The sequence below is a fragment of the Podarcis vaucheri genome, assembly GCF_965113315.1.
Source record: "Podarcis vaucheri genome assembly, chromosome: 2".
Classification (NCBI taxonomy): Eukaryota; Metazoa; Chordata; class Lepidosauria; order Squamata; family Lacertidae; genus Podarcis; species Podarcis vaucheri.
This window is the reverse complement of record NC_138760.1, coordinates 55,825,058-55,837,297: the sequence shown is the minus strand read 5'-3', so window position 1 is coordinate 55,837,297 and position 12,240 is coordinate 55,825,058. Positions and strand designations below refer to the sequence as shown.

The following is a 12,240-nucleotide window of genomic DNA, read 5'->3' as shown; positions in this document are numbered from 1 at the left end:
TTTCAAAGAGTGGCTGGGGCAACTCAATCTGATGGGCAGCAAATAATAATAATAATAATGCATTTCTGATATTTATAGTGCATTTCTAACCATGTGTTGATACTGCACTGATTTCCCGCTCCCCACTCCCTCATGCTCTTGCTAGTCCACTCTAGAAAAGGAACTTAATCCAGGCTTAGCTTTGCTTGTCACGTTTGTAGGACTAGTCTCCCACTAACAAAATGGTAAAAAAAGTATACATTTTGTATCTCTTCCACATTGGCGGTGCGGGAAAGACTAGTTCATCACATGCAGTTTCAGCATTTCCCTCAATCCATTATTTCAAGGGTGGGCCTCTACCTTAACTATGAAATGGCCCAAGAAACCTACTGGGAATAGGGGAGGGGCAACTACTATGATAAATGATAGAGAATGGGGCATCAGAATACAGCACAGTGGAGGCAGAGTTCTTCACAAGAATTGCTTGTGTGGCAATCCCTTTTTCTATTCACCCCAGTTTCTGCAGGAGGGAGCACGAACCCCCCATCACAATCCCAAATTCTTATTAGCAGAGGTCTAGAAGCTGCTCACAAATGGATTAGAAAAACTAAGACATGAGACTTTCATTAAACAAATAATTTGGCTTCTTTCTTCGATAGGAAGAACAACCGCAAGCAATGAGCTAAAACTGGTCATGTCAAAAATTCAGAACTCACAAGCATTCTAATGCCACCCTCGAAACAGTAGAATTGGCATTATAGAAGTTTAATATATTGACACACACACAACTGTTATTTATATACCACACTTAGAGCAAGGTTAGAAACAAGACTGATTTCACTTTTCTTTTTTAGCAGGAGGCAAAACCACCAAGGCTTCAAGTTTGTATGGAAGAGCAAGCAACCACACAACCAGTTTGGAAAAAAGTATTGGGGGTGGAATCATCACCCTAGGACTTATCTATCCTGATTTTCATAAAATTGATAGACTTCCAATGACAGATAGCAGCAAGACAATCACAGATCTGATACAGAGAGAAGAGACAGAAAATGAAAGCAGTCTTTAAATACAAACTCGCCTTTCCAACTCATCAGACATTTCAAACATGGTCAGTACTACTGAACAAGTAGCCTACTTCTACTCTGAATTTATGTAAGGATTTTCTTTTCAACAGTTAGCAAAAGTACAGTCCAAGTGCTATATTTGGCACTACAGTTAAGGCTTTACACGTAGTGGTTTTTTTAACATGTCACCAGTGTGTGCAATTATATGATTCTTACTGGTAGTCACTGGTCATCTTAGGATACTTCAGAAGACAGGATGATAACAAATCAATGAAGCTGAACTATTAGCGAGCTTCATACCATGAACAGGCAAGGCATGTGTCAGAAAAAACAGCAGCAGACAGCTGCAGACCACAGGCTTAAATCTGTAATGGCTCACAAGGCCCATATTTCAAATATGGATCTCTTCTCTTTGTTCTGTACAAGCAACAGAAGGCCTTGCTGAACTTTGAAAAAAGAAAACAAACACTCACAATTTCTAATGAGATATATCCTTAACAGAGTGAGTTGAATAATAAAGAGTTTATCAACAAAAACTCCAACGGGGAAAAATTAAGCTGCAAAGCCTGTAACTGCCCACTTCAGTAGAAAGAATATATTTAATCAGTGTGGGACTAAACTGAACTGATTCTGAATTAGGCACACAAATGAAATAATCTAAACCACTGCAGCACAAGATTAGTCCAAATGATGTTCAGTCAGCGTTGCCATTTGTCCAGGAAAACCTGAACATGTCCGTTTTTGGGGGGCCAACATGCCCATCCGGGCAGGTTTTTACATTTTAAAGGAAATGTTCGGGTTTGGGAGATTTTTTGGGGGGTTGGGGGGCACATGCATGCTCAGGACGACGCTGTGCTGCAGAAGAGGAAGCGCCACAATAAAGCGAGGCCATTGCAGCGAACATCAGGTAGGAGCTGGGGTCCTGCCTCTGCTTGGGCTGGCAGTGCTCTGCATGCTCTGCATGCCGCAGCCACTGCTGGCCTGAGCAGGGGAAAGAGGTGCGCTAGTGTGGTAGCCCCCCACGCCTCTTTTCCCAGCTCAGGCTGGCAGTGGCTTGGGCTCTCCTCTTTTTTGCTCTTCAATATATGGCAACCCTAGTTCAGTAAAGCTGAGAGAACTTCAAAATGTCATAGCAGTCAGTTTGATCTGATGCAGCCTAGTGATCTGATCGCATGTACCGTATTTTTCGCTCCATAGGACGCACTTTTTCCCTCTTAAAAACTAAGGGGGAAAGTCTGTGCATCCTATGGAGCGAATGCAAGAGGGAGGCAGACAGAAAAAGCCCCCAAGAGCTGATCCGATACGCTGATAAGCCGCTAAAAGCCGCTAATAGCGCTAATTCTCTAATCCGTCAATGGGCTTGCTTCGCAAGACAAAAAAATCGCTAGACGAAGAGAATCACAGAACGGATTCTTTTCGTCTTGCGAGGCACCACTGTAAATAATAATATCAAACATAGACTGCTTGCTAACGAAACAGCTACCCAGCAGACTACCTTCAGTTGAGGCTCCTCCTCATGCAGACGAAGCTAGAAAACCCCTTGAAAACAAAAATGATTTCTAAGAACCAACTCATAAATGAAAAAATAAATAAATAGCCACCCAATACACATTTTCTTTTGCCTCAGTACCATATCTCATTTATATTGGACAAATTATTTCCCCACAATGCAGCTAAGCGGGGACCTGTGTCTTTACTATAGCCCCCATCATCACTGAACACTGACCATAGTGGTTTAGGCTGATGAGAGAAGGGAGTCTGCCAACATCTGGAAGGCACAGGTCCTCCTCCATTATAAAAGTCTAATTGCACTGATGTCTATCACAGAAAACTGCAAAGAGAGATCAAAATTATACCAAAGTGGTTGAAAAGATGTATTCTGACATTTTATATCACATGCACACCCATGTACTTAACATATGCATTACGACATCCAGCGAATTTTAATGTCTTTCAAAGTCTACAGTATATTGCATATTTGATGGAAGTAATAAGAGAGAAAGGGATTATTACAGGAACTTCATTGATCAGTGGTGACTTATGAACAGTAATAACTTCTTATTACCTCTGGACTCTGTGTAATTTCACAAGCTATATCTGCTTCTGGTTTGAGATTTGCCTCTAAAATGTTTTCCTACTGCACAAGATCTCATCGTAATAATTTGCAGGAGCCTGTAAATTGATATTCTGTGACCTAGCACTGCAAGTGAAATTAGAGACAGAGTGACCTAGTGGGCTAGCAAGCCTAGCCTCAAACTCAGTAAGGCTGTTCCAAAACTTGTGCTCTAGTGTTCTCAGCAACCCACTTGAAACTTCAAAACAGAGTTTCCCTTGAGAGACTTTTAGTCAGATTGTACACTTACCACAACCACATATTTAAGAAAGGTTTTACCTTTTGAGAACAAGAGAAAGGTGTACTTTGACATCTTGATTGGTAGATTACGGTCCATTAATTTTTAATAGAATGGCTCAATCATATATTTTATTTTTAGGAAAGAAAACCTTACGTAGGATACGCACATGCGTACACATAGAAATTGCAGAAACTTTCATGCATTTAAGAATCATGCCTGGATGCCACATAATTGAAGTGGAATCATACTAGATCTCATTTTAGTGAAATAGCTTTAAATGTATTTATCCTTTGATCCTCAAGCTTGCACTCTAGTATATGATTTGAACAGATGGGCATCCTAGAAAATCCAGCTGTTGTAACACGGATATTAGGCTCTTTGCACCAAAATACAGCAATGTATAATGTGTATGTAAGATATTCACAAAACCTTAATAGGGAAATCTTGATAAGAAGCAGCCACAATTCCACTGAATCGTTTATCTTATAAATTTATATTAAGATATATCATACCCTGTGTTGGGGGGAAAACCTACTTTGATGATCAGAAGGATAACATAAAAAAGCCAGGAAGTTCATGGTTTACAGGTGTATCTTCTATGACCTTGCATTGCCTCATAATACTTAGCCAGTGTGGTAGTTTCTTAATAATGGGTGACATTACATAGGCATAGTGAATTATCTAGGTACAGTTCATGGTTTCAGCTACATCGCAGCTTCCACTTTAAGCCTAGTTAATTTTACATTATCCCCCATTGTCCTTGGTTTTGATAACTTATTAAGCAGGTCTTTTCAATTTTTACAAGTTGTTTGAGGGTGTAGGTACCGAAATCCAATCCCCTCTAATGGGAATTCTATAGCTAAATGCCGTGCAACCCTGACAATTCAGAAATTTATCCCATACAAACATTACCCCTGAATGTCAATTGTAATATAAAGTAGGTTTGTGAACTGTAACACTCTGGCATTTAAAAATGCATCTAACAACACAAAGTCCCAAGATATTAACACAAATCCATAAGCAATAATATACTATAGAGAGCAATACTGATATGGTGACTGAAATAACCATCTGTTAAAGGAGAATGGAAATTTGGTGTTGCCACATGATTTGCCCTTTTAAATACATGTGCAGTTAAGAAAAATTGGTAGACAGTATTTAAAGTTATTTAAACCGGGGGAAATGTATCAACATTTAACTAGAAGAAAACTGGGTACAAAACCCTAAAGTGGCAGGTAAGTGATCTTCAGGTGACAGAGTAGAACCATTTCAGAGAAAAAACTCCATCATCATCACCACCACCATCAGTTTGATCAACATATAAATCTTTGCAAAGCTGAATAACAGGCAGATATGAATTACTGTACACAAACCTACAACTTTTGAGTTCAGTCCACTTTAAGGAAGATGATTGTTTCCAGTAAGAATTCCATCCTTTGGCACAATATATGTTTACAGTATCTGCTAAGTATGTGGAAGGGAGGTTCAAGAAAAGCCATACTGACAAGAAGAAAGCCACTTTCTCATCATGTACATTTGAATAAGCAAAGTCAAGAGAAGGGAGGCGGTGGCCCACATACCGGTAATTTATGAAGAGACTTCTATACCCTACCTTTCAACTTCTCAATACACACCCCAAATGGCAGGATGTACCATAAAAACAAACAATATACTTTTAATAATAACAATAACAACAACAACAACAATAATAATAACGAAGCTCAAAATAGTTAAAAGTATTCAGAAGAGAAAGAGGATTGTTAAATTGCCTTTCTCAAGGTGTGGGTGCCTCAAGTGTGGGTGGCGGAGACTTTGGCAACTGGAGTACAGAAGGGAAACAATTCTTTTCCATACCTGGGCAACGAGAAAGGAAGGGGGTGGTCTATCCCACCTTGTCCACCTCGCCCCCTGCAGGTCAGGGCCCTGCCCCTCACGCCCAGCCCCTGCCCCCCCCGGGCCCAGAAATACCCCTAAGCGAGCGCCTGGAGACCCTTTTTAGTTGAGGAAAGTTGAAAAGAAGACCCCCCCCTTCCGCTGGGAAGGGGCGAAGGGGGAAGCGAGGCGCTGCCTCTTGGGGGGTGGAGAGAGAGCGAGGAAGGCGAGGGATGTCGACAGAGAAGCCGCGGGAGGGCGTGTGGGCCCCTCCCGGCTTCTCTCCCCATTGTGGAGGAGCAGCAGCTGCCGCCTCTGCGCGCTCCCCTTCCCCGCCGCGGCCGAGCGAAGCCCCAGCCCCTTGGCGCCGTCGCCGCCTCCTCCTCTCACCTCCGGTGCCGTCCGAGTTCTCGTTGAGGCTGCCCGAGGAGTCGTGGTGGGAGCCCACACACCCGCCCATGGGGCCCGGCCGCCCCGGCCCGGAGACCCGCCTCCTCCTCGCCCGAGCTCCTACGTCCCCGTCGCTCTCGCCGCCGGTCGGGCAGGCGCGCTGGCTCCAGAGCCGCCGCCCCCTTCCTCCTCCTTGTTGCGCTCGCCCCGGCCCCGCCTCCTGCGCTCAGGCGCCCACCCCGGCGCTGGCGAGCGGGGATCCCGCCGCCGCGGCCTCTGTCAAGGCGGGCAGGCCCGCCACAATAGCGGCAGCGCCCGCGCCGGAGAAGGAGCTCTAGCGGCGAGGAGGGGGCGGCGGCAGCAGTCCTGGGGTCTGTCGTGGGGCTGCCCGGCCATGCCGCCGCCTCCGCCTCTCGGGGAGGAGCTCCTCTTTCTTTTCAGCGCCGAGGGAAATACGAGCCTTTCCACTTCCCGGAGCGCAGAGCCTGGTGGTGGCTTAGCACCCGAACACCGACTGCCTCGTGGAAGCCGGAGACCCGCAGGAGCCTCACTTTTTCCTCCCCAGCCGGGCTTCACAATCGCTTGGCTCCTTTACTGACATGGGAAAGAGGGACGAGGTGGCATTATTAAGGGGCTGAATTGTCAAGCCCTCCGCCCTCTTCCCAAGCAACCATTGGGGAAGGCCTGGGACTTGCCCTCTGCACAGTCACATCATTGCCTCAACTTGGCAACCTCCCTGGAAAGAGGAATGGTCTCTGGAAGAAGACCCTGGCTCCACAACCCGAGAAGATAACTGGCTTTTATCCCCTCCATCTCTCTCTGATCCTCCTCCTCCCCACAATCTGGAGTTAATCTTTGCTGTCAGCGTCAGAGCCCTTATGCCCCCAGCATCATGCATTAGCTGCTACTCTCTTCCTCCTCCCCACATCCGGTGGTTGGACAGGAGAGTGTTTCTGACCACAACTAGAGTGCCTTTCTCTCACCAGTGTGTATTCCACATACATGTAGACTAGATACTTTGATCTGAGCCTCACTTCCATGATTTCAGTTAAGCGTTATGTCCCTTGCTTTTTTCTGGGGGGACGGGGGTATGCATGCCCCTAAACATTTTGTGAATCTTAAGTTTGGCCTCATTGAGGGGCAGTATTTCAATGTTAGTAGGAAAATGAGAGTACTGTACCCCTAAACATTTTTTAAAGAAAAAAGCACTGATTATGTCTAGCAATATGCAAGAATGACACAGGGCATGCACTGAATTAATTCATCAATAGGATGTTCCTCAAAATGTATTAGTGGAGTTTTCTTGGTTTCCTCCCTGATAAATGCATTAAAACATTTATTTGTTTTGGTGGTGCTGGTTGTTTTAAAAAAATACTCTCATATTTTCCTTATGTAACACTGAAACAGTATTAAAAATGCAAGCATACAAGAGAGATCACCATGAACCCCTAGAGAAGTGCATAGGATTGTAAACAACTGTAGCCATATGTGACAACAGCAATGCCCAATTTGCAGATTTTTATTTCACACTCCCACATGGCAAGGTTTTTTCTTAAAATAGTACTATTTGCAGCACATTGATTCCCAAGGGGGTTCCCTGGAGACTGTAGATATGTATTGTAAAAGGTGTGTTGGCTTGTCCTGAACAGCAACTGTCATCAAACCCATACTGATATTAAAGTGAATTCCCGTGAGTGAACTACGGTATTTGTTGGTATGCTCATGTGCTCTTCTTTGTAAATATGAATCCAACACTTAAGTACAGTAATACCTTGGTTCTCGAATGGCTTAGTTGTTGAATAAATTGGCTCCCAAACACCGCAAACCTGGAAGGAAGTGTTCTGGTTTGTGAACATTTTTCAGAAGCTGAACGTCCAACGCAGCTTCTGCTTGAGTGCAGGAAGTTCCTGCAGCCAATCAGAAGCTGCGCCTTGGTTTTGAATGGTTTCCGGAGTTGAACAGATTCCCGGCACAGATTAAGTTTGAGAACCAAGGTACCGCTGTACTGAAACCTGGACCTTTTGATATACTTTCCTCCCAAGTTTTCACTTTTTCCTGCAATTGGTCGCATATCATTCTGGGACTGAGTGCAAAGAGAAACAGGAATGGTTTTTGAAAAGACACAATATACTTGATTAGATCTGAGCAGATGACATACCATCATAGACCAACAGCCCTGAAACAACAGCCCCTGAGTTTTGATTGTGTAAGCAAGTGTTAAGCAACACATAAGCCACATTGTGGGCACATTATTTTGTTAGCGGACCTTGCCTACAGATCCTCTAAAGTCAGGCATGTCTATGGTCCTTCAAATGATTGCAGCAATATTCATGTTTCAGTACTCAAGTCAAGGAATTGCTTTCTTGACATTTGGAGAAGCAGTCCTCAGGTGATCTGGCCGCATCCAGAAGTATTCCATGCTGAAAAAAGAAAGTTTTCAGATGCATGCCACTAAAGTGACAAATAAGGTGGGTAAATTAGGATATCCTTGGCCATAAAATCAAGCATTCTATTAGTTCCTGTCATTTGAAAATCTCTGATTTTAAAAACAAACCCTCCACAATCATCTTGACCTTACAACTTAAATCCTCAGAGCACTAGTAAATGCTGAACACAGAAAAAAAACAACATAATCCATTCAGAGGCGTTTCCTGTTTAATACAGTGTACAACTATGTGGATGACCATATAAACAGAATTTTAGACCATAAACCCACTGACCACAAGGTCTATGTATTATCCAGTGTACCCAGGTAGCTAGGACTGATCAACCTGGGAAGGCAGCCCATCTAGGAGAAAGAAAAGTCTAATCCTAAACCTGTACTGCTTTGCAGGATATCTTAAGGAGAAGAAAAGGCTCAGGAGTAGACCCTACACATATCTGGAATGGAGTCCCTAAGATGATTGGATAGTGCCTTGTACGCTTCTTTCTGGCAACTCCTGCAGCCAAGCTGGTGCCAAATGTATTGTTCTGCTCTCCTTTGGACCACAACAAGGCCAAGAGAGAGAGGTCTTCATGTCTGGACAGCCCAGGACCTCCATAATACTGCCCAGGCTTGTGCCTCAGGGAGGTCACTTCAATGCTGCTAATGCAGCGGTTTGACTTCACCCCCAGAAGTGTGGGTGCCAACAGCATCCATCTCTCATTAGCCCCAGCCAGCATGACCGGTGGTCAAGGATGATGGGAGTTGGGGTCTAGCAACATCAGGAGGGCCACATGTTACCCACTGCAATCTAGAACATTGCCTAAAATGTCCTTACTTGGTTTCTTGCTTACAATTACAGGCCCACTCTGTCAGGTGTGCATGCAGGAGCCAGGCCCTGTGACCAATAGGACTCTGCAGAACTGGGGATTTCCTAAGTTTGTTCTGAAGAGGCAAGGCGCGGCCACACAGGTGAGGCTGATTGGTAACGCACAGCACCTGGTGGCCAGAGCCGGGAAGGGATACAAAGTCAGCATTTCCCCTTTGGCTCTTTGCCACAGCAACACGTTCCTTGCCTCGCTGTGTTTGACTCCTTGATCCTTGGACCCTTGACTTCATCACTCCTTGCTTCCTGACCCTCTGACTCTTGGCTTTCTGACTCCTGGCTTCTGGACTCCCGGTCCTGCTCCCACCCCGTCATCTTGCCCCCGGTCCTGACGTCCCCAGCTGGGACTTTGATCGCCCATGAACCGGACCGTGACACACTCCATTTGTGCCATGCACAGAACCTTCTCCCCAAGTCATGGCTTGGTGATTTACCGGAAGCCCCAGGTCTAATGATTGCCTATATCATACAACTGGGCTACTTTCCTCCAGAGAGGCTGTGGTGCCTCTCTGGTCCAGCTATCTTCTTGTCCTCCCCTCCTTTCTTCAGTAGTTACTGTCAGCACAAGCCCAGCTGTCTTCTGCTTTAGTTCTCCTCCACCAGGTTTCCCCACTCCTGGGGGTTTGAGTCTGTTCTCTTGGCTTCCCCTTCTGGTCTCTCTGTCCATGCGCTCTCTTGCCCTCTCATCTCCCAGCTTTCCTTTCTTTCTGTACCTTGCTGTACCCAGTGGGGTGCGGCTGTTTCCCAAGTCCACAGCCTTATGGCCTTGCTGGCATTTGTCTCTTCCAGCAGATGCATCCTGTTATCTTGCTCCAACAGCTCTTGATTCCTCTATGCAAGCTTTCCCATCCAGTGCTTCCTGCCCAGGACAGGTGATCACTGCAGAACCTGCCAAGCCTCGCTCTCACAGCTCATTGCTTTTGGATTTTGACCTGCTTTTCCTTAGGATGGCCCTATTTTCATCGGAGAAACGTTGGAGGGTACGAGAGCCCATCCACTGCATTGCAAGATCCCAGGCTGTTCTGCAAATCACAATCTCCTTGAGGTGCTTATCCAGCAGCTGAAAGAAAAAGGGAAGATGGGAAAGGGTGGCAGTGTAAAATTGAATCTCTGCTTCCCTCTTATGGTGAATGTGTTGTCCTGTACAGTACAGCAAATACAACACCTCCTTCTTTCCTTTTGGTACTTAATTTGATGCAATATGACTTGTTTTACAGTGTTTGGTGACCATTTAAAATGTCTGAAATTTTAAATCCAGGACCCTAAATAAATAAAAATATCACATTTTATATCACCCTGCAAGCAGGCCTCAATGTTTTATTTCCTGAAACAGGAATCAGTGCATTAAGGTTAATCAGAAAGGTGTGTCAGCTGGTATTAATTTCTGAGATAAAGTGTTTAGTGCCATCATGGGGCCAGCACCTTGAGAGCACTGGCTGTAGGTCTGGAGATGGGAAAAGCAGGAGAGGGTAGCCAGGGTTGAAGGCAGCTGTGAATGCCAACAGAACGCCAAACCATTGCAAGCAAAAAGTTCAGGACTATATTTGACCTCACTTCTTTCAGCTTCCAGTTCAGCCTTCCTTTAGGTTTTCAGCCCTGAGCAGCCTGATTTTGTAGTCCACCAATGTTTTATGGCTACTTATGCCAGCATAACATTGGTGTAGTGCAGTGTTTCCCCCCAAAAAATGTTTAGGGGTACTCTCAATTTCCTACTCATATTGAAATACTGCCCCTCAATGAGGCCAAACTTAGATTCACAAAATGTTTAGGGGTATGCGTACCCTGCGTACCTTCAGAAAAAAAGCAGTGGTGTGGTATAACCATGATCAGCTGCCCTCTCAGCAGCAAAGTTGATAGGGAAAAAAAAAAGGGGGGGGGGAATCAGCAGCACTCACAGATGACCCACAGCAGCCATAGCAATATTGCCCACACTCCCCAACAATGGTGCAGTGCTCTGGTGACATCCCATCCACCCACAATGATGGTTCAACACCTCCATGACATCACTCAACCCCATATGTGCACTGCAGAAACTGGCAGAAGCAAAGATGCCACAGAACCCTCACACAGGTGAGCTCACTGTAATATTGCCAGCATGATTCCAACTGCTATGCCACAGCAGTCCTGTAGCTGGGATGGGGGTTTGAATTCCCTGTATACCACAAATGCATGCCACCTGCAGACTATATAACCACTCACCTCCGGAGCTCATTCAAAGCACACATGGAAACATCCAAGAGTTCCTCGCGCAGAAGATTCCCGTCTCAACACTACATGAAATCGAATAGAAAGTCACACTCCATAATCACAAGAAGCAAGCCCTTGATCTTCCAGGTGGTATCTTATTGGAGAAAGCATAGCCTCCAACATTTTGAAGCCAAAATGTGATATTTATACTTTTCAGGTTTATACATTTCATTAATTTTACAATCATTTTAACATTTCAAAGCTTGACTTCCTTCCCCCTCTTTCTGCGGTTCCTTAAATTTATTTTATAATTTCTTCTGCATATCCAAATTCATTTAATTTGCTAATTTAATTATCTACTTTAAATATATACTCTTATGAAACTGCAGGTTATTACAGTAATCCTACCAATGTCCTTATCTGTTTTCAGTTTATTTGTACATATTCAATAAACCATTTCCATTCTTTTATAAAATGTTTGTTATCTTGATTTCTTATTCTTCTGGTGAGTTTTGCTATTTCTGCACATTCCATGAGTTTTTGTATCCATTCTTCCTTTGCTGGGACTTCTGCTTCTTTCAATTTTTCGGTGAGTAGCATTCTTGCTGCTGTAGTAGCATACATAAATAAACTATACAATTTAGGTAGTTCTGTCCCTCGAATTCCTCAAAGAAAAGCTTCTGGTGTTGTTATTTTTTTTTTTACAAAAGTTATTTTGAACATCCTTTTTAATTCATTATATATCATTTCCCAGTAAGCTTTAACCTTACTACAAGACCATCACATATCCATCTTCCTGTTTTTATCATGAGAGCATGGCAGGCATTTTGGTTGCCATGCTCTCATGTGATTTTGTGCTGCTCTTTCCCTACCCCCCAAAGTGCTATTTTTTTGGCACGGCACCCAAAACCGCATGTTTTGGGGCACCATACAAGATCACATCCTCAAAGAAAGTGCTTTCTTTGGAGTGAAAACATGCCATGAAATTGCACGAGATCAAAGCAAACAAAATGGCTGCCATGCTCTCTCTCTCTCTCTCAAAAAAGGGATGTCCCTTTTAATTCCATGACACTTGCAAGGTATGAA

At 44.3% G+C, this 12,240-nt stretch overlaps 1 protein-coding gene across 1 annotated transcript in view; it reads right to left on the bottom strand.

Moving 5' to 3' along the window:
• Nucleotides 1-5,824, bottom strand: part of UBTD2 (ubiquitin domain containing 2) — a 39,913-nt gene extending 34,089 nt beyond the window's left edge. The window contains exon 1 of the mRNA XM_082213083.1: nt 5,660-5,824. Within this exon, the coding sequence (XP_082069209.1) occupies nt 5,660-5,729 (70 nt within the window). The 5' untranslated portion in view covers nt 5,730-5,824. The remainder of the gene's footprint in view (nt 1-5,659) is intronic.
• Nucleotides 5,825-12,240: the final 6,416 nt, after the last annotated feature.